A 23,957-nucleotide genomic window follows, 5' to 3' on the forward strand; every position below is an offset into this window, starting at 1 on the left:
TTATCCTTAGCAGATTCCCGTTAAAACACCATTTTGACAAGTGTTATTAGTCTGCCATTAATTCCCATCACTGTTAGGCTAAGTTAATTAGTGAATCACCCTTTACAATTTTCTGGGACATGCACACTTGGCAGAAAACCCCAACATAAGAGTCAAATAAACCTGCAACAGGCTCTTTAAAAAAAAAAAAAGGTTTCAATAATGTCGCTTCTATGAGTTGTATATCCACTCAAAGTTTTCTGATTAGTAACAAATGTTTAGATATGTTTTTTTTATGACAAATTGCTGTGTGTATGGGTTTCCCACTATCTCCTAGAATAACTTTATACTATCCCTAGTATCTACTGCTCACTGATTTGTTCAATACACAGATGTAGGAGGAAGCTCCTTGATGATAGCATGATCACGGAACACATCCATGTATTACAGAGTACGTTCAGGTGAAACTGACATAACGTTTTCATTTTAATCAACGCGTGTAAACTGGTGCAACACTTGAAAGTAATTTTTCCTACCGTCGCCATACCTAATTCCAATTTTACTAGCATTGGTTTTGCTACAGTTTTCATGATGCATAATGAGAAAGTCAATTCAATTCCATGTAAAATGACAGATTTTTCCTTGTGCCCCATAGAGGTGTGCTGGAAAATCAGTGATGCTTGGGTACAGTAGTGCCAGAAATAAACACAGCCGGATATTGCCATAATGTAAAGGGCTCATCCCAGGTAATTGTATTGCACCGATAATTATGTATTTACATTGAGAAAGCCCACAGTGAACTCCCAGCACTAGTTACAAACATGTCTAATACATTTGACCATTCTTGCCAACTTCTTTTTACAGCGGGGGGCAGGGCCAAATGCCGCGATTCCCAGAGAATTGTGGCATTTTGGACCCAATTCTGCCCACTTCACTAGGAAGTGGGCACATGTGGGAGACTGCCATACACTCCCGGGAGTCCAGGAAACCCACTCGGAACCCAGGAGTCTCCCGGACATTCCGGGAGAGTTGGCAAGTATGCATTTGACATGCATTTTTGCTAACGTTTAACGCCAGTGGCCTAAAGCAGGTAAGAAAGTAGGGTCAGTTAAATTGTAAGCTCTTTTGGCTTCCCCTGCCATACTTGTAATTAGCGTTTGTAATATGACTTAATTCATACTAGCCCACTCTACCAGAATGTCCGTGAGACACCTGAACTCCGGGTAAGTCATTTTCCTGGATCCTACCCCCTACCTATTGAAGTGGGCACGATGGGAGCCTCCATGACGCGATTCGCCACATTATGGTCCATTTTTAGTATGATTTAATTATGTTTCCCTTCTCAGGGGCAAACACAGGATTTGTAGGGGGGGATTTCCACGCCGCCAGTGGGCGTGACCAGCATGCATAGGGGCGTGGCTATAATTTTAGATAGTGCTGGGCTGCTCTCCAACTCTTCCTATCCCCATAATATACATGGACAATGCTGCGTGTACTTTTGTTAGGAGCCGTGTGAAGCTGGGGCAGGGTCCAGCCACCTCAATTATACAGTGCCCCAGGCTTGGAGGGGGTGGGGGTTTCCAGGCACCAGTAAACCCCCCTCGGTTTGCCTATGCTTCTTGTATTTGTTACCTGCACTTTTCAATTCTACTTGTTCTATGTAAACATTTGTTTATGGACTACGTCTCTTGCACCATCGTCAAGTATGGTGCTACAGAACTTCGTGGCACCTTAAAAATGCTACTAATAATAATTTGTCTAGAAAGTTTCCTTACTGGTCTTGACACATGTAGTTGGACTATCTTTCTTACGACACAAAATATAAAAAATATAATATATATATATATATATATACAAACACCAACTTTAATTTATCGCCGACCACGCACCCTCTCCGTTCAATAAACATAATATTTACATAAGTATGTTTATTAGCTTGCGAGCTCACGCCCCAGACGTTTTTCCTAAGCTTTTTTTTCTCCCAATCTCTCTCAATAGCCAGTCCCCTCCTCCTGTCATGTGACCCACCACCACCGTCACGGCCGACCTGCTGCAGCGCCACCTCGATTTGTAGACGTCAGCGCGCATCCGGGGGCTTTGCGCTGATTGACAGTCGCCATAGCAACACGCTCATCTCGTCGCCATTTTGTTGTTCGTTTTTTTTTTTTTTAATTTTTAATAAATCATCGATTTGCTTCCCGCCCGAATCCTTTCTGAGGAGAATGTCACTCATATTCCCCTACACCATGACTGAAATAAAATAATTATGACTAAAATCATTGGAGTGATGTGGTGATTGTTTGGATGGCGGGATGTGGCGGATGGGGGCGCGAGTGTTCCCCTCACTGTGGTGATGAGGAGAAGGAAGGGGGCTGGTGGTGGTATTGTTATTGTCACAGTGCCGGGCTCCGGTCGGTGTGAAGAGGCGTTGGTGGTTTCCCTGTCGTCCTCCCTTCCTCACCCCCCTCCCCTGCTCCGCCGCTGGCTGCGCAGCTTTGGAAACGCGCGCCATTTTGTGACTCCCCCTCTCTCCATCCCCCCCCCCTTCTCTCTCCATCCATCCATCCATCCTGTACGGCCGGGACCCGAGGAACCACCGCCTCCCCCAGCAGCAGCAGCAGACTCGGGGATCTCCTCGCTCTCTGCACCGGGGATGGTGAGGCTGTGAAGCGGGGACTGGCGGAGCTCTCAGGCCCCCGATGTGACCGGAGAGGCGTCTAGCGGGGAGAAGAGGAGGACACGGGTAAGGGGCTGACATCTCATACCTCGGGGGTCTCCGCTGCCCCCCTCCCCAATCTCTCTCTCCCCCCCACAGTACGGAGGAGTCTCATTCTCTGGTGACATTTCGCCTCCTTGTCTCTGCATTTGTTTAAGGTGGCCGCCAAGGCAACCGGCCTCCTCCACAGAAGGGAGGAGGATATATATATATATTATTTTTTTGGGGGGGGGGGGGGGGATCCATGGAAATGATTATTGTTAATAGAGGAGTCTGTGGGTGTGGCTAAGCCCCCCGTGTGCCCTGCGCTGCACAGCTGGGAGAGAGCTGGTAATGTATCCTGGATGGTATATATCTGTATAGCTGTACATCTGGTGTATCGGCAGCAGGGCTGGGGAGGAGCACCGTGTTCATGTAGGGTACAAGCTGCTGCTGGCAGCAATCATTGTCGGATTTTTTTGCTGTCATTGGGGCCCACCTGTCATCTGCTCTGAGCTGGGACATGTATGATTCAGGGCTTGCATGGTCACAGGGACCTGTCATCTGCTCTGAGCTGGGACATGTATGATCCAGGGCTTGCATGGTCACAGGGACCTGTCATCTGCTTAGAGCTGGGACATGTATGATCCAGGGCTTGCATGGTCACAGGGACCTGTCATCTGCTCTGAGCTGGGACATGTATGATTCAGTAGTTGCATGGTCACAGGGACCTGTCATCTGCTCTGAGCTGGGACATGTATGATCCAGGGCTTGCATGGTCACAGGGACCTGTCATCTGCTCTGAGCTGGGACATGTATGATTCAGTGGTTGCATGGTCACAGGGACCTGTCATCTGCTCAGAGCTGGGACATGTATGATCCAGGGCTTGCATGGTCACTGGGATATGTATGATTCAGGGCTTGCATGGTCACAGGGACCTGTCATCTGCTTTGAGCTGGGACATGTATGATTCAGGGCTTGCATGGTCACAGGGACCTGTCATCTGCTCTAGGCTGGGACATGTATGATCCAGGGCTTGCATGGTCACTGGGATATGTATGATTCAGGGCTTGCATGGTCACAGGGACCTGTCATCTGCTCTGAGCTATATGATTCCATGTTTGCATGGTTACAGGAACATGCCATTTGCTTTGAGCTGGGACATGCATGATTCAATGCCTGCATGGTACATGTACCAGTTACTTGATCTGGGTTGGGACATGTATAAATCAGGATGTGCTGTTATATGTATGATCCAGGGCTTGCTTGGTAACAGGGTCCTGTCTCTTACTCTGCGCTGGGACATGTATGATCCAGGGCTTGCTTGGTAACAGGGTCCTGTCTCTTACTCTGCGCTGGGACATGTATGATTCAGGGCTTGCGTGGTCACAGGGACCTGTCACTTTCTCCCATCTGGGACATGTATGATTCAGGGCTTGTTTGGTCACAGGGACCTGTCACTTTCTCCCAGCTGGGCCATGTATGATTCAGGGCTTGCATGGTCAAAGGGTCCTGTCTCTTGCTCAGAGCTGGGACATGTATGATTCAGGACATGTGTGGTCACAGGGACCTGTCACAGCTGGGCCATGTATCATTCAGGGCTTGCATGGTCAAAGGGACCTGTCTTGCTCAGAGCTGGAACATGTATGATTCAGGACTTGTGTGGTCACAGGGACCTGTCACAGCTGGGACATGTATGATTCAGGGCTTGCGTGGTCACAGGGTCCTGTCTCTTGCCCTGAGCTGGGACATGTATGATTCAGAGCTTGCGTGGTCACAGGCACCTGTCACTTGCTCTGAGCTCGGTTTGCATGGTCACAGATCTGTCAGGGTTTGTTTACACCTTTTTTAAAACAACATGTAAGGGAATGTATTATAAATGCCAGTGAACTGTTGCTGAAGTCCTGGGATTTGGTGCTGTTTGATAGTGCTGGTTACCATGTTTAAATGGCCATTTGTTAGATGATATTGCTGTTCATGAAGTGTTGAATGAACCAAACTGATCCAGTAGACCTGTCCTCAGTAGCTGGCCCTCCATGTCTGAAGCTGTGAAATATTCATTCACAATGGAACCAACTTAATGCATAGTCCCAGGTATTATGAAGACTGAAGGCTTTGGGTTTTATACAAGTCCATAATGGAGTTGAGTTCCAAGAACTAAGTAGCCTTGCTGGTGTCTTGAGAACATGCTGTAAGTTGTTTGCTGGCCATCAATCTATCACATAACAGCTGATGTTATTGTGAGTGGGCATCTGTGCTGAGAGATGGGATATTCACAGATCTCTTGTGACAACGTATTGCAAACATGTATATATACTTATTTATGTTTGTGTTTACATTGTTGCAAGTGTAACCCATTTGAAGCTTTTTTTTTTTTTTTTTTGTGTCTCCTCCTTATTACTATATGTATTGTAGGTCATTATTTGTGTTTAGCTTATCCTAGATTTGTTTACAAGTTGTTTTTATCTTTTCTCCAATGGGTTTGTGCAGTACAGATTTGTGCCTAATCTTAGTTAAATGAATATAACTGATACCTGAGAGTAGTAACTCTCAGGTATCATATTGGCCTATTCATATGGTATTCTTTAATGTAACACTTGTGTTGGTGACCAATTTTAAGAAAACTTTTCTGGTTAGTGTTTGAGTAGTAATGGCAGACTTGAGATTTCTTTCTCATAAGCCGCATTATTTATGTTGTTACTTTATAAATGAAAACCCAAGTTTGGGAAGTAATATTGTATTCTATAGATCTGTCCAATACAGTGTATAGACTGTGTCAGTGCAGTATTTGAAATAATTTACATTTAAGAGGAGAAGGACTGTAGTAGGCTTTGCATTCATATTTCTACATATGTGTGTATAATTTGCCTTGCGCACAAGTGCTTTTTTTTTTCCCCAAAGCGTCAACACAGTTGAAAAGTTATATTCACATCAATGAGGGCCTTTGGAAATTCATTGATATGCAGTTAAGTGTTAAAATGCGATTCCACGTGGGTTTGGTTTGAATAAGAAAATTTTCACCTCTATTACGGGTTAATTTCAAAACAAAATGCAGGTCGAACGCCTTCATAAACGCATATTAAACTCATACCTACTCGGTTTATATATATTGTCATATATAATAACAAATTCCAGCCTATATGTGGCTGTAAGGAGTTTGAGCTGATATATCGTTTGTTCTGAAGAAAAGCTTCTTAAACTGCAGCAGAACCGTGCTATCAAGTGGCAAAATAAGTGTGAAAAGCAGATGCATGTTTGCTTTACACTACCTATCAAGAACAGTTAGGAAGCTTTTTATACTTCTCTATGGAGTCTTTAATTAGAATGTTACATATGCAAGTTAAAAAAAAAAAAAAAAGTGACCTGAAAATACATACACATACTTCTGAAATAGTACACGATATCCATCTATACTGCCTTTTTGTGCAAACGGCTTTCGATGAGGGGAAGTGTGGAGCCCATTCCCCAAAACACTTGTTTAGTTTTGTTTTTCGGTTTTACTTTAGTTATAGGACACTAACAAGTGCAACATTTTCTGAGCCATCCACGTCTAGAGTGATTTTAATAAGCCCCAAATAAGGCCTACAACAATGATGCAGGGATAAACTTTTCAGGAATGAGTCAAAGATAAAGAGCTCCTGCCAAAATAGGTTAATGTAGGTCCAGTATGCAAATCCAGGGGGTAAATGTATCAAGCTGTGGGTTTGAAAAAGTGGAGATGTTGCCTATAGCAACCAATCAGATTCTAGTTATCATTTTGTAGAAGGTACTAAATAAATGATAACTAGAATCTGATTGGTTGCTATAGGCAACATCTCCACTTTTTCAAACCCGCAGCTTGATATAATTACCCCCAGGTGTGGACGTTTTATAGTTGGACAGAACTAACCAATGCAGTTACTTAGTGCGCAGTAAGTCCAATCAGTGCACAAAGGACACCATCGGTTATGCATGATGATGGCACTTTGGCAACTTTCACAACAAGATAAGGCATGCAGAATAAAGGATGGTTAAATAGATGAGGTTACGCTTTAATAAAGTGGTGGTGGCCAACATTTTATCTTTCAGGGTAGTCACAAATGGCTTTCGGACTCTCTTCAAAAGCCCTCTCATAGTGACTCACATTATAAGATCAGAGCATGAAATCTTCACACAGCCCAAACGGTAAATGAACCCACGGCTCGTCATGCTGATGATGAAATATAACTATCCAGTCATGGATGAACCTGATACATGCACCTCGTGCTCATGTTTTCACATCAGAGTAATTAAGAAGAGGAACAAACTGGGAAAATGAATGTATGTATGTACTTCTGGTGTCGTACATTCATACATACCATACAATTACTGCCGGCACCTAACTTTTTTTTATTGTTAGTGGATTCACATCTTTCCTGACTCCTTTGGTTTATTGGCTTCTGAATTTTAAATTATTTTGCCAACCCACAGGCTGTGTATGTGTCTAACATTTTCCATCATTTCCAATGGACGGACATATTCTGTGGCTCTTTAAAGGGTAACTCCCATTAAAAACTTTTTCCCTCTCCGTAGTCTGTACAGTTGCTCGATATAGAAATAACGGTTCCCCCACTATTCTAGTACCTTATTCAATGGCCGTCACGACGTGAGAGAGCAGCCGGTACCAGGCTATCATTTCGCTGATATTCTTCTGACATATTTGTAATCTCTTTACTCCAGTATTATGTGCTATATGTAATAGTACTGTATTGTACTGTTATTTCACTTCACAAACATCGCTGCAGAGGGTATATAAGGACGGATGGGGGCACAGGTGATTGCACAATAATAAGGCTGTTAAGACCATGGCGGAGGGAGAAAATCTGTATTTTCTAGGAGTTACCCTTTAAAGAATCCTGCTGACTCCTAGGTGGAAGTCAATTGGGCGCGTTACTGTCAAAAGTAATGCGGCCTGCGTACTATTACCGATATTACGGTAATAGTGCGCATAATTACCGTTGGTACCGCAATTTCAACGCTGGCTTTTGCAGCAAGCAGAAATCTGTGCTAAGACTACTGTATTAATGTAAAAATACTTAGCGCGGCATCGTGTCAGTGGGAATTGAATTTCCCTCTAGACTAACTGATTGGCTCTACATTAATTTGTGCACGTATGACGTGTATATTTTCTATTTTCCTCAATAAAAGTTTTTTCCACCATTATTTGAAGCACAATGTTGCTGATCATGTTTGTGTGTATGACATTGGCGCTAATACCTTTCTATCACTTTCCAGGGTAAACAAAATAATGTATAATTCGGGAGCTAATGAGTGAAATCATCCAGATATCTGTAAGAATTAAAGTTACTTATTACATTTCCTGTCCCCATATAAACATAAGGGTTTGAGGATGCTTACACCTTCCCTTATAAGCAAAACTTGATGTCTGATAGCTACTTTGTTTTCCGTTGTGGTCAGTGTACATGAGAGTCCATCAGTTCACATGCCTGTTACATGTTGTCTTCCATGTGAACACACAGGGGCTGATTTTCCCTCTGACCAGCATTTCGAAATTGACATTTCTGAATGAGAAACTTTCTTTTTTTTTTGTGATACAAAAGTAATGTATTTGGGTGGAGGGTGTATCTAAGTACTAAGTATTTGGGGTTGTCTAAAGCTGAACTGACAGCTCCTTTAAGAACGCACCCTTCTCACATTGGGGTGTGTGAGTAGTATATATATATATATATATATACCAGCCTCTCAGTGCCCAGAGAGATGAAAGCCGCTAGAGTAGCTGAAGACTTTAACAACAAAATAATTTGTTAAACTAAACACTTAAAAGGACAAAAGGAAGCATGCATAGTGACAGTACAGCTTCCACACACATAAATAGATTACTACTGTAAGTTTTTTTTCCTTGCTGTAGCTATAGCAATGCCTATTGTTGCCTTGGTTTTGTGGATGCTTTTATAGCAGATGAACTCACACAAACTTTGGGAAATTGCATTACTAAATTGAGGATTACTATCTCTTTGTGCAAGACATTTAAACATGCTCACAACTCAGTGCGATTGAGGGCACCTCACACTAGTGTGTAGGTTTTGGTGTGTAACTAAAGTGCTCCTTGCCCTTCACATTTACTAACATATATTATAAGACGATTAAAAACCTTTTCCAGTGCCTTTTTCAGGGTGCGAATCCTGGAGGGCGCCATGTTGGATATATTTGTATAACCTATAGAAGTTTATGCAATATCCATGTAAGCATCTGTCCGCTCCGAATGGGGCGCCTTACTGCGCTATGTCGGTGGGAAATCTTGTCTGACCCAGGAGAGGAGATAGACTGTAATATACCCGGTAGAGCCGTACCCCTTCATGTCAATCAGGTTACATTCAAAACCTCATCTAGTTCATTGTTATATTATATGGTTGCAAAACTTATTTTCAAATAAGACCTGGTGTGGTGTCTATACTCCCAGAGGCAGAGGGCTTTTTTTGGGGAAGGATGCGGATTAATTATATTTGTTTTGTTTTTTTAAAGAAGTGTAATTTTCCTGGGGGTCGATAAGTCCTCTTTGAAGTGCACCTGTAGCCTCCACGCATAGATCTCTGGGCAGTACCTAGTCTGTAGGAGACAGCTGAAAATATTTCTCTTTCTGTTAATGGTTAAAATAATTCCACACCGTGAATATCTTAACGATGGCCGCGACTATACAAAAATAATCAACGACCTGTTGTGTCGATATTTTGGTTAACTCCTAAAAATGTTTTGTTGGACTTGTGTAAGCTGTTCATAATAATTTTTAATGTTCGGTGTTAGTGCCTGCTAAGTACGTTAACTTGATGTAAATAGCTATATCTGGTTACTGCCACTTTGATTATTCTAGGAAACCCAATATTTCTTTTATACATTAATGTTACAAAAGTTCCATATTGGCTGTATCCATGATCTTACATCGCTTTAGTTTTGTTAAAACTTTAAAGAAGGACTGCACTTTAAAGGACTGTGAAGGACTGCTATAGGCACCCGGCAGCCATTCAAATCTGCGTTCCCTATACCTTTGTACTGTTGCTGTGTTTATTCTGATGATACAGTATAATTATACTATATTATTATTAAGTGCTCATGGGTGTAGATCTCTGGAGAACTGACCACTAACTGAGGTAGGGCTGAGAACCACTAGCACTATATGGGTCCTGGATATGAGGTTTATGCTAGTCTGGGGGAGAAGAGTTGTTTCATTTAAAAAGTAATCATTTGATGTCCAGTCGCTATTAAAATATGAACATATAGAGAGTTTAACTTGAAAGTGAAAAGCGGGTATGTCCCTACGCAGAGTCTGGGGCCTGACTGCATTACCAGTTATTTTGCAGTACAGCGGACTAACTTGCTTAATTATGGAAATATAAGTTCATTTAAGGAAAACACTTTCTCAATAAACCTCAGGCAGTTCAGGACCTGCTGTCATAGTTGTTTCTCTAGGATTAAGAACCTGGAGACCTGCGAACGATGGACTTTCAAACTTCTCCAGGCTGTTGCGCCAGGAAAAGCAACAATAACAAGAGCTGGTGGGGATGTGTAGATTCTAGGACCCTGGTATTACTAGGAGAGGGGCTTACTAATTGATGAAATGTTTCATGTCCATGAAGTTTTCTTCACACGGTTCGTTTGTGGACTTCTCTGTGCTAGATCTAACCTGTCTTGTACATGATTTGATTTAATAAATTTAGATTGATCAGATTACTCTAAAACTTTCCCAAGTTCATGAGTGATAAGATTTACACGTATATTTACATTTTGACAGGCTGATCGTTTCTTTTAATCAATGGGAATTTCCACATTTCGGCTGCATCAAGAATATTGGATTTTATTTTATTTTTTTTATTTTTTGTCGCTAGGTTTGTTATTTGTTAGTTGGAGATCAGGTTTTTATGCAGCATTTACCTGCATCAGTTTAATTTCATGTGTTTAAAATTTCTCTTATGTCTTCGAAATGATTTAAACATACAATTGTATGACTTTAGTGTATTGGCTTGTAAGCGCCCTCCTGCAACTTTTGCTAAATGCATAGCTCTCCCTTTTGTATCTTGTAGCCATATATTTATATCATCAACAAGAGTTACTTAGTTTCCCTTCATTACAGCACAAAGCAGATTTCTGACTGTTCTCATCCAGTGTAACTGTGTAGACTCTGTTCCTGTGCGTCCTCCGGGGATTGACACCCTGGAGAACTGTGATTATAGCGATTAGTGTACTTTTATCGAAAAATGCAGATTGGTCAGGCTACTGTGCTGTCTAAATAAAATAAACTATAATAACTACATTTAAAAAGTGATCCTGAGATGGGCTTGTTCCTCTGCATAGTTGAGTTAAGTGTGAAGTGATGATTGTGGCTGCTTGGACGCAGCAAAGAGTGAAGACCTTTTATCCCTGTGCAGATCGCATGCATTGGATAAGACATATACACAAGGAAATGCTAGAAGACGCATTTTCTAGTATTATATAAAGTCCTCAGTCGTGGGTCATCCTGTGGTTTTAGCTAAGTGCAGACACTTTTTATAGAGCTTTGATGTGAAAGGAATCTGGGCCACACACAAGGCCCCTGAAATGTCCTATCACTCACTGTTACTTTATAGTAAGCTGTCCAAGCGACCCTGTTTCTGGGACAGTTTCTGTTTGAGGGGTTATCCCCTGGAGCCAGATAACTTAATGTGAGTTACAATTACTCATGGCTGCGCACAATTCTCCCAGCGCTGGTACTTCCACTGTCTGTAGGTTCTGTGTAATATAACTGGCAATGCTGGTACCTCTGCCGTTAATGAATGGTTGTGTAATATATGGTTGGCAGTGGGAGTTATCTCTGCCTTGTATGGTTGGCAATGGAAGCATCTGTGTAGTGTTGGGCTGGTAATGCTGTAATAAGTTCATAAACCACGCATGTTGGGATCTATTTCTTTGCTGCACCATAGGACACATGGGGGGTATTCAATTGTTGCTTTTAACGCGGTAAAACAAAAAAAACCGAGCGCTCGAAAAATATTACAGTTTATACGGTAATATGCGCGTAAATACCGTTAATATGGTAGTTTACTCGCTGAATTTCGCGAGTAATTACCTTATTAACGCTAATATTTTTAGAGCGCTCGTTTGAGAGCGTTAACGGCAACAATTGAATACCCCCCATGGTCTTTGCTGGAATGACATGCTGACCACATTTCAGGGGCAAACTTGTGCACCACATTTAATTGACACATGGATCTAAAAATTGAAAATGTGCGGACGTTGCTGTGCCCCCTATAGCGGTTGTGGATGAAGTCCTCAGATTTATTTTTACGAATCTAGTAACCTTACCTTAGGGTGTCTAGTACCCTTATCCATCAGTGCACTTCATAGGGGACCAGACATTAGCATACCTTAGTCTCAAATGTACTACATAAAAAGTATAACTTTAATGATCTATAGAGTCCTGTAGATAATGTAGCAGAAGAGTGTTGTGGTCAGGTTCAGACTGAAGGATTAAGGTCTGATTTTCAATTTGTCCTACTAGTAACTTCAAACTGTGGCCTTTTGGGTCTGTTGAAGTAACCGGTTGGGAAGCTTTGTTCTACTTCATCAAGAAGGCATATGGTAAAATGTGTATACACTAAGATCACACTGCCATTTTTTTTTTATGACCCAATGAAATATGATAAGTTACTGAAACCGCTATAGAAAATTATTGCACGTAAGATAAGAGAATTTACATATAGCTTTTTGAACAAATGGTTATCTATAGAAAAAAATTATATCTTATGTTATATTGCTGTAGCTAACTTAGGTTGGTATATACCCTGCTTTAAATTTACATTGGACTTACAGCTTTTAAAGTCTTTCTTAGTTTATCAAATGGGTCTAATTATTGCAGAATGTTCTGTATACACCTTTCCTTTCATTCTCTAAACTGCAGTACAAATATGACTTGTATTCTGGTTGTTATGGGGAACATGTCTGTTTTTACACATCGTCATCATCAACGTAGTCTGTGTACCAAATTGTGCAAAACACAGATTGTCCATCAGAGGTTATGGAGAAGCGTGAAGAGGCACAGTTACTTTTAGAGGCAGTTTTGATAAACGTCCCTCCATTGTGTCTTTGGGGTCCATTTGGCCTGTACATAGTGACAGGACGCTTTGTCTTTGTGTGTCACCAAATTGGCCACAGATGTGACAATGGGGTGAAATGACCGCATCTTATTTATTAAGTTTTTCCTTAAACAGTTTGAAGTTGAACTTTTATTTACAGTTCTTATATTATTATATTTCCTATAATTGCATCTAATTCTTGCTGTTAATAGAATAAAATGTTTGTACATCTCGGTGAAGAGTTTTCTTTACTTTAGTCTGCGTAACCACGAACTCCTCAGTTATCCTCAGTTACCTCGTCTGTCACTTAGGTTGATTTCCAGACTATATTAACACCACAACGCTTCTCCTATAGTTCCAGTGCGACTGCAGCTAGTGAAACAAATGTAAGAACCAGCTCTACCCATTGAGAGCTATAGAAAGCAACTGGGCCGACAATAGCCCAGTCACTGGGCCGCTGATACTGAAAATTTGCGCCACAAATTGCTTTTTTCTCTGCCTTGGCATCTTGGCTGGGTGAGCAGAAGAATTTTTATTACGCTGGTTGAAAGTCTGGTTACACTATGGGCAACTGTTTTATTTTTGTGTTACAGACTTGCAACTTTTTTTGTCTTGTTTATTTTGTTTTGTTTCACAGATTGTTGGGGTATAGGGGTCTCTTCCCGGACATCTGTGGGGTTCTAGTTGCTCCGAGCTCCCGCCCGTTCTGAGGATTTTTAGGGAAGCTTAGGATCCCACTCTTGAGGTGAAGCTCTTATGGGTCTCATGGTCTAGGAACCCTCCTCACCCCCAGAAATCTGAAGACCCTTTCCCCTGTCGGTGCCTTTGGTCCCAGGGATGTAAGAGGATTGGGGGAAGAGAGTACCGCACCTCACTTTCAAAAGAGAAGAAGGAAAATAAAAAGCGAAAACTTTTTCACACCTTAATATTACTTGGCCATTTGAATTTGGCACCTTTTGACATTTTAGGTATAGTTTATTTTTTATTGTTGTGTTTTAAAGGGAAATTATCCCTTATTTACCACGCCACTATAACTTATGCGACCTCCGCCGAGCTGAGTGAAGTATCACCCGTAGTCGTCAATAGATCAGTGCTCACATTTATTTATTTGAAAAAAAAATTATACAAAATTTGAGTAAAACAGCGTGTCCCTGCTAACCTAATATTGTTTTCAGACTAACCGTTCACTACAATGTCCTTTTCAAGGGCATAAATAAGAAGTTAATGTGAAACGATCTCTGGTAACAATTCCAAATCTATATGTAAGCGTTTCCATATCCTCACAAGTTGATATGTTTGGCATTGCACGTCCTGCCATCGACTACAGATACCAGAAGACTGACATAGTAAATATATCTCGTGATAACGCCCTACGGTTACGTATCTTTCATACTGACAAGCTCCTGAACCGTTGACTGGCTGTCTGCTGGCACTAGTTGTACTTCTTGGGATTCTGTCTTATTTCACCACGTCGTGTGGACAAATTTGACATAGATCCAGACACTCGGGGTGAGAGACCGGATGTGCCTATGTATGGGCACCTTTACTGTATATTATATTACTTTTAGGTTTGTTTTGTGCAATGCTTCATCTAAGAAGGGTCGTCCATTTATATACAGGCAGGCGCACACATATAAGCAGAAAATACATTGCTTTGGGTTATTGGAGCAGAACGCTGCGCTAATGCTGGAATACTGAGGTTTTGGTCTCCAAAAAAGGGACTAGACAGTCCTCTGTAATAACTGTATTCTGAGAAGCGGGGTGTTTTGTATTTGAAATCGTACATTTCATGGAATATAGCTGCAGGACGATGGTGTTGGGAAGTTTAGCTATTGTTTGATACGTGTATATAGCGCGTATGTTCCAGTGGCATCCTGATCTTATGTTGCCATGGAAACATACACCGCTTTCATATCACTCAGTACATGTGAACAATTTGTAGCAACAGGGGAACATTTTGTAGCTCGGAAAGATAGAGAGAGGAATTTTAGTGGGGAACACCCTTTTTTTGTTCTTTTTTTTTCCTCACTGATCTTAAAATCATTTTTAATGCCTCTTTACCATAGCGAGGTAATTAAATATTTGTGCTGAAAACATTATTAACTATCTCTTATTTGCCAGGTTAGAATAAATCCCCCCAGATACACTGACTTCAGTTGGTCGAGCTTTTATGCCTTTGTATAATTTAGCTGTAGACCGTTGTGTTTTCTGTGCGTCCCGTGTTCAGTAAGCTGGAGGTCCCACAAAGTTTGTCTCTGTGGCTACCAGGATCTTGGTGTTTGCGCAGTCTTACCATGTTGTTGTATATTAGTGGAATGAGCATGTTTCTAGGCTAATGCAGGTCACATTTTCTGGCATTAAGAAGCAGCCGCGTGGGGTAGTTGTAATACTTTGTAATAATATTGTAAAATGTTGGCGGTTATTGCCCACACCTGCCAGGACTGGTCAGACTGGTGGTCAGTGGTCTAACATACACTGCTGGCTGAGTGCTCACATAGTGTCTGTTCTAATAGAAGAAACAAAGGTGTATTCTATTGTAATAGGATTCTATTGGGCTCCAAGACCCGTGTGGCAAGTAAATACAGCCGGGTGGGGCTCCTGGGAATTAGTTGCTGGGGAGAACACTGTGGAGGGAAGCTATATCATCGACTCCTCAGGGGTTAATGAAGGCAGGTGGTCACACACACACACACAACTAGCCACGTAGAATTATTATATACCTTTAAAGAATCTACTGCAGGGTTCCCGGTGCTGTAGACACCTCTTGGGCGGCTACTTCAGGAGGAGGTGGAGATTGTTGTTTGTTAATTTCTGGCTAGCTTGGTGATGGTTATGTGAATGGTACAAGACGCAGTTTTCTTTTTCTTGTATTTTGGGTTCTATGGTATGTTTGTGCAGAGCAGTACCCCCATTCTTACTAGCTCTTCCAACGCCTTCAGCTAGTATTGGTTCAGTACAGAAGTCGTACACATGGACATTGAGAAACACCTGTGTGAAAGTGCATGTAAGACCTGCCTACAGCATAGTGTAGTAAGTACTTCAGGAGCGCTCCCATAGAACCGCAGTATATAGCACCGAACCGTAACCATCGCAAACGCTGCAGGCAATACGGCAACTGGCGCTTGTAGAAAACGTGTGCGCGGGTCTATTCTCTTACGTTATATTTCGGACTGTCCGCTTAATAAGCAATTTAAGAAAAGATGTTAAACAGTTAAAATGAACACCTTTATGTAGGAGGTCTAAGCTATGGCGTGGGAATGGTCTAAATATTTAGTGACCGTAATAATGTACTGTTAAATAAAAGAACATCATTTGTTTTCAGCTCTCCAGTCCCTTTAATGCTGTGTCACTGTTGGACTGGGATCTGCCTGAGCATTTGAAGTGTTACATCTCTTATATAGGTCACCTATTGGAGGGAGACAAGTGATGATTCATACACTGTTCATCCTCGGGATGCAGTCATTCGCTGCACCAGCAAATCTGTGGGACTCTCTATTTTCTCCATCCCCCTGCTGTGTATGTTTATAGATCTATGCATTATAGCAGACCTGTGGCTCCCGACTTCTGCGGAACTACAAGTCTCATCAGGGATTAGGAGTCTGAGGCTGGCAAGTCATGCTGGGACTTGTAGCTCCATAACGGCTGGAGAGCCAGAGGATGCCTAATTCTGCTTTATTGTAACCTTTTTTTCAGGGTGTTTCTGTTCTTCTGTTCTGTATTTGCTGCTGTTGAAGTGAATAATGAGGGCAAATGCTAGATTGAGAGGCTGTATTTGTTTTAGGCTCATATTTATAGCGTCTTGTGTTCAGGTGAACAGTGCTTCTTGTACTACTTGTACTCGCTGTATATGTTTTATATATGTACTGTATACACCACATCCACTATTGTTAAAAATAATAATTTTGCAAAGTTCCATGTAAAGTTTTTTGTGATTTCCCCCCCCCCCCCAGGAAGTAAAGTTTGGTTCAGTGTAGACTCCAGTTTAAAATCTGTTTTACTACTAAATATTTATACGTCTCATGAGTTTATTGTGACCTGGTTGTACATGCAGAACATTGCTGGAAATATGAAGTGGTAACTGTAGCTCAAGTGTAAGTTTTACCTCTAACAGATATATGGCATACGTCCTTCCAGGAGAAGGTGTGCATAGTGGTAGTGAGTGGAGCTTGATTCTACAACTTGGTTCATCAAGTTGTCGGGGCAAAGTGTATGATGCCACAAATCGCATCATCCCGCCTCTGACCGCTCGGGAGGTTTTGCGTATGATACGTCGTAGGGAGAATTGCCTACTACCTTGGGAGTTCAGGGGGTAAATGTATCAAGCTGCAAGTTTCAAGCAGGTTTGAAAAGTGGAAATGTTACCTATAGCAACCAATCAGATTCTACTTCTCATTTATTTAGTACATTCTACAAAATGACAACTACTGTGCCGTAAGCAACATCTCCACTTTTCAAACCCGCTGGAAACTCGCAGCTTGATACATTTAACCACAGGGGTTCTGTCAGTAATCCATGAGTTTCCTGGACGTTCCAGGCCAGAGTAAGGAACTACGATGTCCCATGTACGATAGTGGCCCCACCAGCGCTGTTTGTCCTAGATGAGGAGCATCAGATGATCCTAATACAGGTCCTGTCTGGACAAACGCTGTCTTGTCTGAGTCTTTTTAGGAACTGACAGAGCTGTTTAAGTTTGGACAGAGTCACTGATACTAACTGGGGGGTGCGTGTTGTGTTCCCCTAGTGACAAATATCACTGCATGGGGAACTGTGGTGTCACAGCTGCAATGTACTGGTGTATCAGGGAAACAGTGTTTCCCATTCACAGCAATGTGTCACTAGGACACAGCTGTTTTCTGGTTGGACAACTGCAGAGTTCTAAATGCCTACATGCTACAAACATTAATAACTTTATCAGCTCCATGGTGGGTCTTCCTGTTCCATAGAACATGGACATTTGCTGTGAAATACGCTATACTTTGAATTTCAGAACACTGCAAAAAATAGTTGTGATGTGATACTTCTATGTTTCTTTTGTTACAATTCCTGTGGTACCTGTCCAACGTTACAGCGAGCATTCATCCAGTATGAGGGAACCAGAAGTGGTCTACTTCACCTTTTAGCTGGTAGTTGGGATATATAGTTTTGATATAAATGTAACCGAGTGCATCGTTCTGGTGACAAAGTGCTTGTCACAGAATATGACTCTTGTCCTGGCATGTAGACATCAAACAGCAAAACTGGGAGTGAATCTCTCTTTTATAGGTTTGAGTTACAAATGGTACAATTTATACTGGTCTCTGTATGGTATATATTTATTATGTGACTTTATGCTGAGGTCTACTGCATAGATATATATGTAGATCTGAGGATAATGTGATCAGCATGTCGTGTTGTATTCCTGCTTTAGATCAGTGCTGGGGCAAATCCCATGAGCTTGGTAAACACAACACACACGTATCTGCTACTGTGGACAATACTATGTATGTCTGCTTGCAATGACGACGGCTCATTGATTTGCATCACAGTCTTCTAAATTCCCCGGTATTTTCTTATGTACACACAAATGCTTCATTACATCACCCTTCAGATAATCGCTTACATGTCTTGTTTTCACACCCCAGGAGAAGCATGGTGGATGTCAGAATAACGGGGGCTGTTAGTGACCATCGGATGTCTCTTTTTAGCACTTTTGTTTTAGCCCTGTGCTTTGTTTTTTTCCCCTCCTTTTATCCACTCTAACTTAGCTATTTTTTTCTGCCTAGATTCAGAACATGTAAGTAGGAAATGTAGCAAAGATTGTGTTCTACAGAAAGCTTATAAATACGTTTTATACAATGTCACCCTTTTATAATTAATAAAATTAAAATAAATAATCTAATAAGTGACAATGTGAAGGGTAGGCTACGTACTGTTGTGGTCAATGGTGTCATTCTTGGCGATAGCCACCAACAAGTGGTTCTGTCCTTGGTCCCATTCTGTTTAAATTTGTTTGTAAATTATTTATATCAGAAAGTGTGAAAGGAAGTAATACATCTATTAGGGTTTGTCCACAGGAGTGACATTCTCATGTTTTGTTTACAATGGAATGCATAGTGATGATTCTGCTGACAGATACCGCTAGGGGGGAATTATTGATGTGCTGTGTATGGTGGCATGGAATGGACTGCAAGAAAATGGTGGCTGCATCATTTTCTCACTATTATATCCATGCTGTGTATTTCATCACTGTCAGTTATGTGGACAGTGTACACGGCACAACCTGGCTTTCAGTAGATACCTTGGCCACAGTATACTCGTATCACGTATCGTTTACGTATGATCCCCTGTGAAGTAGATAAAAGGGTAAAGTATTTGGAATAGACAAACACCGTGGAAGTTGCAGTTTAATGGTGCAAAAGCATTTGGGGATTTTAGTTCTTGGTTCAAAGTTCTGCATTGGTGAGGGCATTGATGGCTAAAATTGCAGAGGATGGTGGAATCATTCTGATATTTATGAATCAAAGAGTGACGCCAGGCAAGTGTAAGGTTTGCAGAATACTTAACTTGCAGTCTAACTGAAACGCTGTGTATGGATTGGTAGATTCAGACACCTAAACTTAACCATTATTTGCAATTTTCAAGCAAACAACTGACATGTTGTGTTTCATTATGTCAACGTTTTGATCTATAACAAGCATTATTGCTATTGGCTTTACGATAAGCTGTTTGTGATGGAGATGGAAGAATAATAGTACTTTTTAATTTTTAACAAAGTTAAAAGTCGTAAGTGAGGCTGAGCACCCCACCATAGTGATTTCCAAAATTAATCAGGCATGACTAGAAAAACAGATTTTCCAGATCGGACATGTGATTGTTTAAGTTAAAGTGGGTGAATGTCACTCCCCTCAGAATCCATACTCCAGGGGGCATATTTACTAAACTGCGGGTTTGAAAAAGTAGAGATGTTGCCTATAGCAACCAATCAGATTCTAGCTGTCATGTTGTAGAATGTACTAAACAAATGACAGCTAGAATCTGATTGGTTGCTATAGGCAACATCTCCACTTTTTCAAACCCGCAGTTTAGTAAATCTAGCCCCAGGTATTGCTTTGTATGTAAAACTCTTCATCTTTGGCATTTTCTATCTGTGATCATCCAGATAATAAGTGACCCTTGAATGATAGATCTTACTCTGTGCCCATGGCTTACTGTTTTTATAGAAGATGTAATGTAGGTCACAAATTTGGAAATGGCAAGAAGGTACAAACCCTGTTTATTGTTAGGGTTTATAGACCCCCATTCCCCTGTAGCATTGCCGTCTGCCAGTTTGGTTGGTTGAAACAACATATTGCCCAATATTACCATGTGTGGGTTGTTCTGGATCACAAAGAATCAGGTTTATATCCTCAGTGTTTGTAAAGTGCCACAAAACTGCGGCTCTGGACAGTCCTACTAAAAAGTCATCGTCCCTAAAGACAGGACAAGTATGTGTGGGAGTGACGGAGAAGGTGCGTGAGACAGAGAGGGTCCTGCTCTTGAGAGCTTACAGTATCGTTCAGGTTGGAAAACGCATATATGTACATTTATCTTTCAATGAGTGTTCCTGGGCTCCCTACAGTCCTGTTGTTGTACATGATCCCGAGTGACCGTCTGTGTCCATTTCGACCATCCAGGTGTTATTGTACCATTTTAATTTTCTATTTTTAGCTGAGCCGTATTAAGGAACCCTTTAATTGTCATTGCCACACAATACACATTCTCTGGGTCATTTTAGTTAATGGAGGTGTGTATTCAGATATATATGGAGGTTACCTTGTTTATTTACATGTGCTTTAATGCATATTCAATTGTTATCTAGCTTAAAATAATCTGTATGTGAATAATACTGTAATTATGTAGTAATTCTATATTTTATACAATATGTGCAAAGAATGTGGGCAGTTCAGGTGTTGTACGTGATTCCATCATATTGCAGTTGGATATGTTGCTTGTATATAGCAGTGTTATATGCTAGTTGTATAATGATTACTCTCTCTTGCTATAACTTATATGGTGTACTCCTGTTATATGCTAGTTGTATAATGATTACTCTCTCTTGCTATAACTTATATGGTGTACTCCTGCTATATGCTAGTTGTATAATGATTACTCTCTCTTGCTATAACTTATATGGTGTACTCCTGTTATATGCTAGTTATATAATGATTACTCTCTCTTGCTATAACTTATATGGTGTACTCCTGCTATATGCTAGTTGTATAATGATTACTCTCTCTTGCTATAACTTATATGGTGTACTCCTGCTATATGCTAGTTGCATAATGATTACTCTCTCTTGCTATAACTTATATGGTGTACTCCTGCTATATGCTAGTTATATAATGATAACTCTCTCTTGCTATAACTTATATGGTGTACACCTGCTATATGCTAGTTGTATAATGATTACTCTCTCTTGCTATAACTTATATGGTGTACTCCTGCTATATGCTACTTGTATGCTACTTACTCTTTCTTGGTATAGCCTATATGTTGCTTGTATAGTAATGGTACTTTCCTAACATGTGACTTTTATAGTGATTGCAGTCTTTTGGTATATGCTGTGTGTATTGGTGGTGTCTTTGTATATGTTGCTTGTATTGTGATGACGCTGTCTTGGTATTCAGTGCTTGTATAAAACTGATGCTCTCTCGGTATATGAAGCTTGTACAATAATGCCGCGCTGTCTTTTATATGTTGTGTGTATAGTGATAGGGTTTCCTTTTGGCTGCTTGCTTGTTGCTTTGTGCAATTGTTTTAGTTGGGAATGTGCTATTGATATACCATGAGTCAATTCCACCTATTCTTGGTGATCCACATCCTGGCACCCACACTTTGAGTGTTTCCTAAATCTAGGTCAGATTTTCCAGCACTGAGAGAGGGTATACTGATTAAAGAAACCCCTAAATTGAGAATTTTATATTTAACCCATGAAGGTAAAATACATTGTTCTGTGTTAATCTGACATCCACTACAAGATTACTGCCACAATCCATCAGACTTCTGAAACCACTCCTACATCTTTAGGATCTTACACAGGTCACAGATCTGAGAAAGCCTTCATTTGAGCTGCTGTGACATCACTGTCCATATCCCTGTGTGTGAATCCACCAGTCCACCCAGTGTATTTATATATACAGTATTCGATATAGTGGACCTACCACCTACACATAGTGGAGGCAGCCTATTATTGGGTAATATCCCTGACACTATCCGTTTACTAGGTACCTGTGACGACTTTCATGCCTGACATGTATTGATGAGGTATTGTTTCCTAGTGAAGTGATGGGTTACATCGTTCAGAATGGTTAAGGGATTTTCTTCCTTCAGCAGTGGCGCCACTTGTCTAGGATTGTTCTAACTAAAAAAATCCCAGTATGCTCAGTAGTGCATTCTAATTTATAAACGAATTGTCCAGTACACCCGATTCCCTGTAGACATCACTTCTGAGAATTCTACTTATCCCACCTTCCTTTTAGAGACATAGTTCAGAAGCTGTTTAGAGTGGGCAACACTCTGCGATGAAATGCAGAAGGGGGACAATGCACAGAAGCCTAAAGCTTCACCGGTCCAAGTGATCAGTGAGCGGTCTTCTAGGTAACACGTTCTATACAGATTGGCAAACACTCTAGCATGATCAGTGATTTTACCACATTTTTAGGCATGTGTGACCCTTTTGCACCACTGGTTAAGAGGTATGGGATGAGGTTTCTGCAGGATCTCATGTTGCGATGTAGTAGAAAGTCTGTTTAAAGCTGAGCGGGTGCATTTTATTTTAATGCTTCCTATGTGAAAGAGTGACTTTGGATTTTCACAGTTGTTCTTGCTTACTGTGGCTTAAAGTGGTACTGACATTATGTATAGGCTAGGAAGCTATAAAGTGTTGGTAACGGATGGTCTCTGGATCATAACCGTAGAATTAACTGTATCCTACGTGGGAGCCAAGAGGACAGTTTCAGCCGTTGGGCAGCCCCATCCAGTTCTGTGAACTGTATGATTCAAACAAATTGAAATTGACAAAGCAAAATGATTTGTATGTTTATCCAGTTCATGGAAAGTACATTCTATTGTTTGGCACCCATACTTGCACGAAGACATAATGTCGTTGTAGGTAAACGAATCAAACCGTGTTTTATTTGTCCCTAGAAAGGAATGATCTCTGTAATTGCAGTGTGCAGATGAATATAATGTCCCTAATATACTGTTCCCTTTTTCAGTGTTGCGGTTTGCTGCTGGACTCTCCCCTCCATTCACAGGATATGAGACTGGAAAGAAGACGATGCATACAGGTAAACCCAATTTATACATTCAATGTATACCTCCGAGAGTGCTTAGCTGTAGGTAATAAGCAAGGATTGCGCTTGTCTGCTCCATACGTACTCAAAGAACAGGCTCCGCCTCTTCATGATGTCAAACAGTCAGAAAACATGTCTGTGCTTAATGGTTGAAGGCAAATCAGAAATGTGTATCGTTTCATACATTTGTTTAGTTCAAAGTGTCACTATCAATAGGACACGGATGCTTATCACGCTACTGCTTTTTCAACTACAGAGGCGCTCATGCCTAAATTTGAAAACATTTTAACTCACGGCTAGATAAGCTCTCTTACAGCTCACGGCTTGCAATGTGCGCTTAAATGCCTGGGTCTGCTCACATACAGGAGATTTCAAACGCTGAGCGTTTTATTGAGTACTTTGGACACTTCTTCAAAACAGTCAGCGTTTTAACAAACCACTTCAGCGATTTTAAGCAGTCGTTTGATGTCCTTTCAGTGTTACACCTAGAAATTAATGATTTCAGTACGGAGTTATTGCACACACTGCTTTAAATGTGGCGTTGACGGCGCCCATGTTACACCTCTGACAAGCGTCCCAGCGCTCGATATAAACGCTCTCCACTGTTATATGTGAGTATACTCTGGTCCGCAGCATTTTAGGTGGTCATTATAATCTATGGCCTGAAAAGGTGCAACGCTTTTACAGCTGGGATACAAATGCTATAAATCTTAGGCTGGAAAAGAGCTATTGTGACAAATTAGTGTTATATTTTCCTTTTATAAAAACCTGCTGGTATTTTACATATTGCATTTATTGGAAAAAGTCAGAAAAATGATAATGTTGACACTTATTCAACTATAGTTGCATAATTAGAGACGATGAAAGAATTTTGGTCAAGTCCTCCG

The 23,957-nt window shown here is 41.1% G+C and overlaps 1 protein-coding gene across 1 annotated transcript in view; it reads left to right on the forward strand.

The window, feature by feature from the left end:
* Positions 1–2,290: 2,290 nt before the first annotated feature.
* DYRK1A (dual specificity tyrosine phosphorylation regulated kinase 1A) overlaps positions 2,291–23,957 on the forward strand; it is a 57,593-nt gene continuing 35,926 nt past the window's right edge. Inside the window, exons 1-2 of the mRNA XM_075197245.1 lie at positions 2,291–2,722; positions 22,993–23,064. Coding sequence (XP_075053346.1) covers positions 23,055–23,064 — 10 coding nt within the window. The 5' untranslated portion in view covers positions 2,291–2,722; positions 22,993–23,054. The remainder of the gene's footprint in view (positions 2,723–22,992; positions 23,065–23,957) is intronic.

Source organism: Mixophyes fleayi, chromosome 2 (assembly GCF_038048845.1).
Source record: "Mixophyes fleayi isolate aMixFle1 chromosome 2, aMixFle1.hap1, whole genome shotgun sequence".
NCBI lineage: Eukaryota > Metazoa > Chordata > Amphibia > Anura > Limnodynastidae > Mixophyes > Mixophyes fleayi.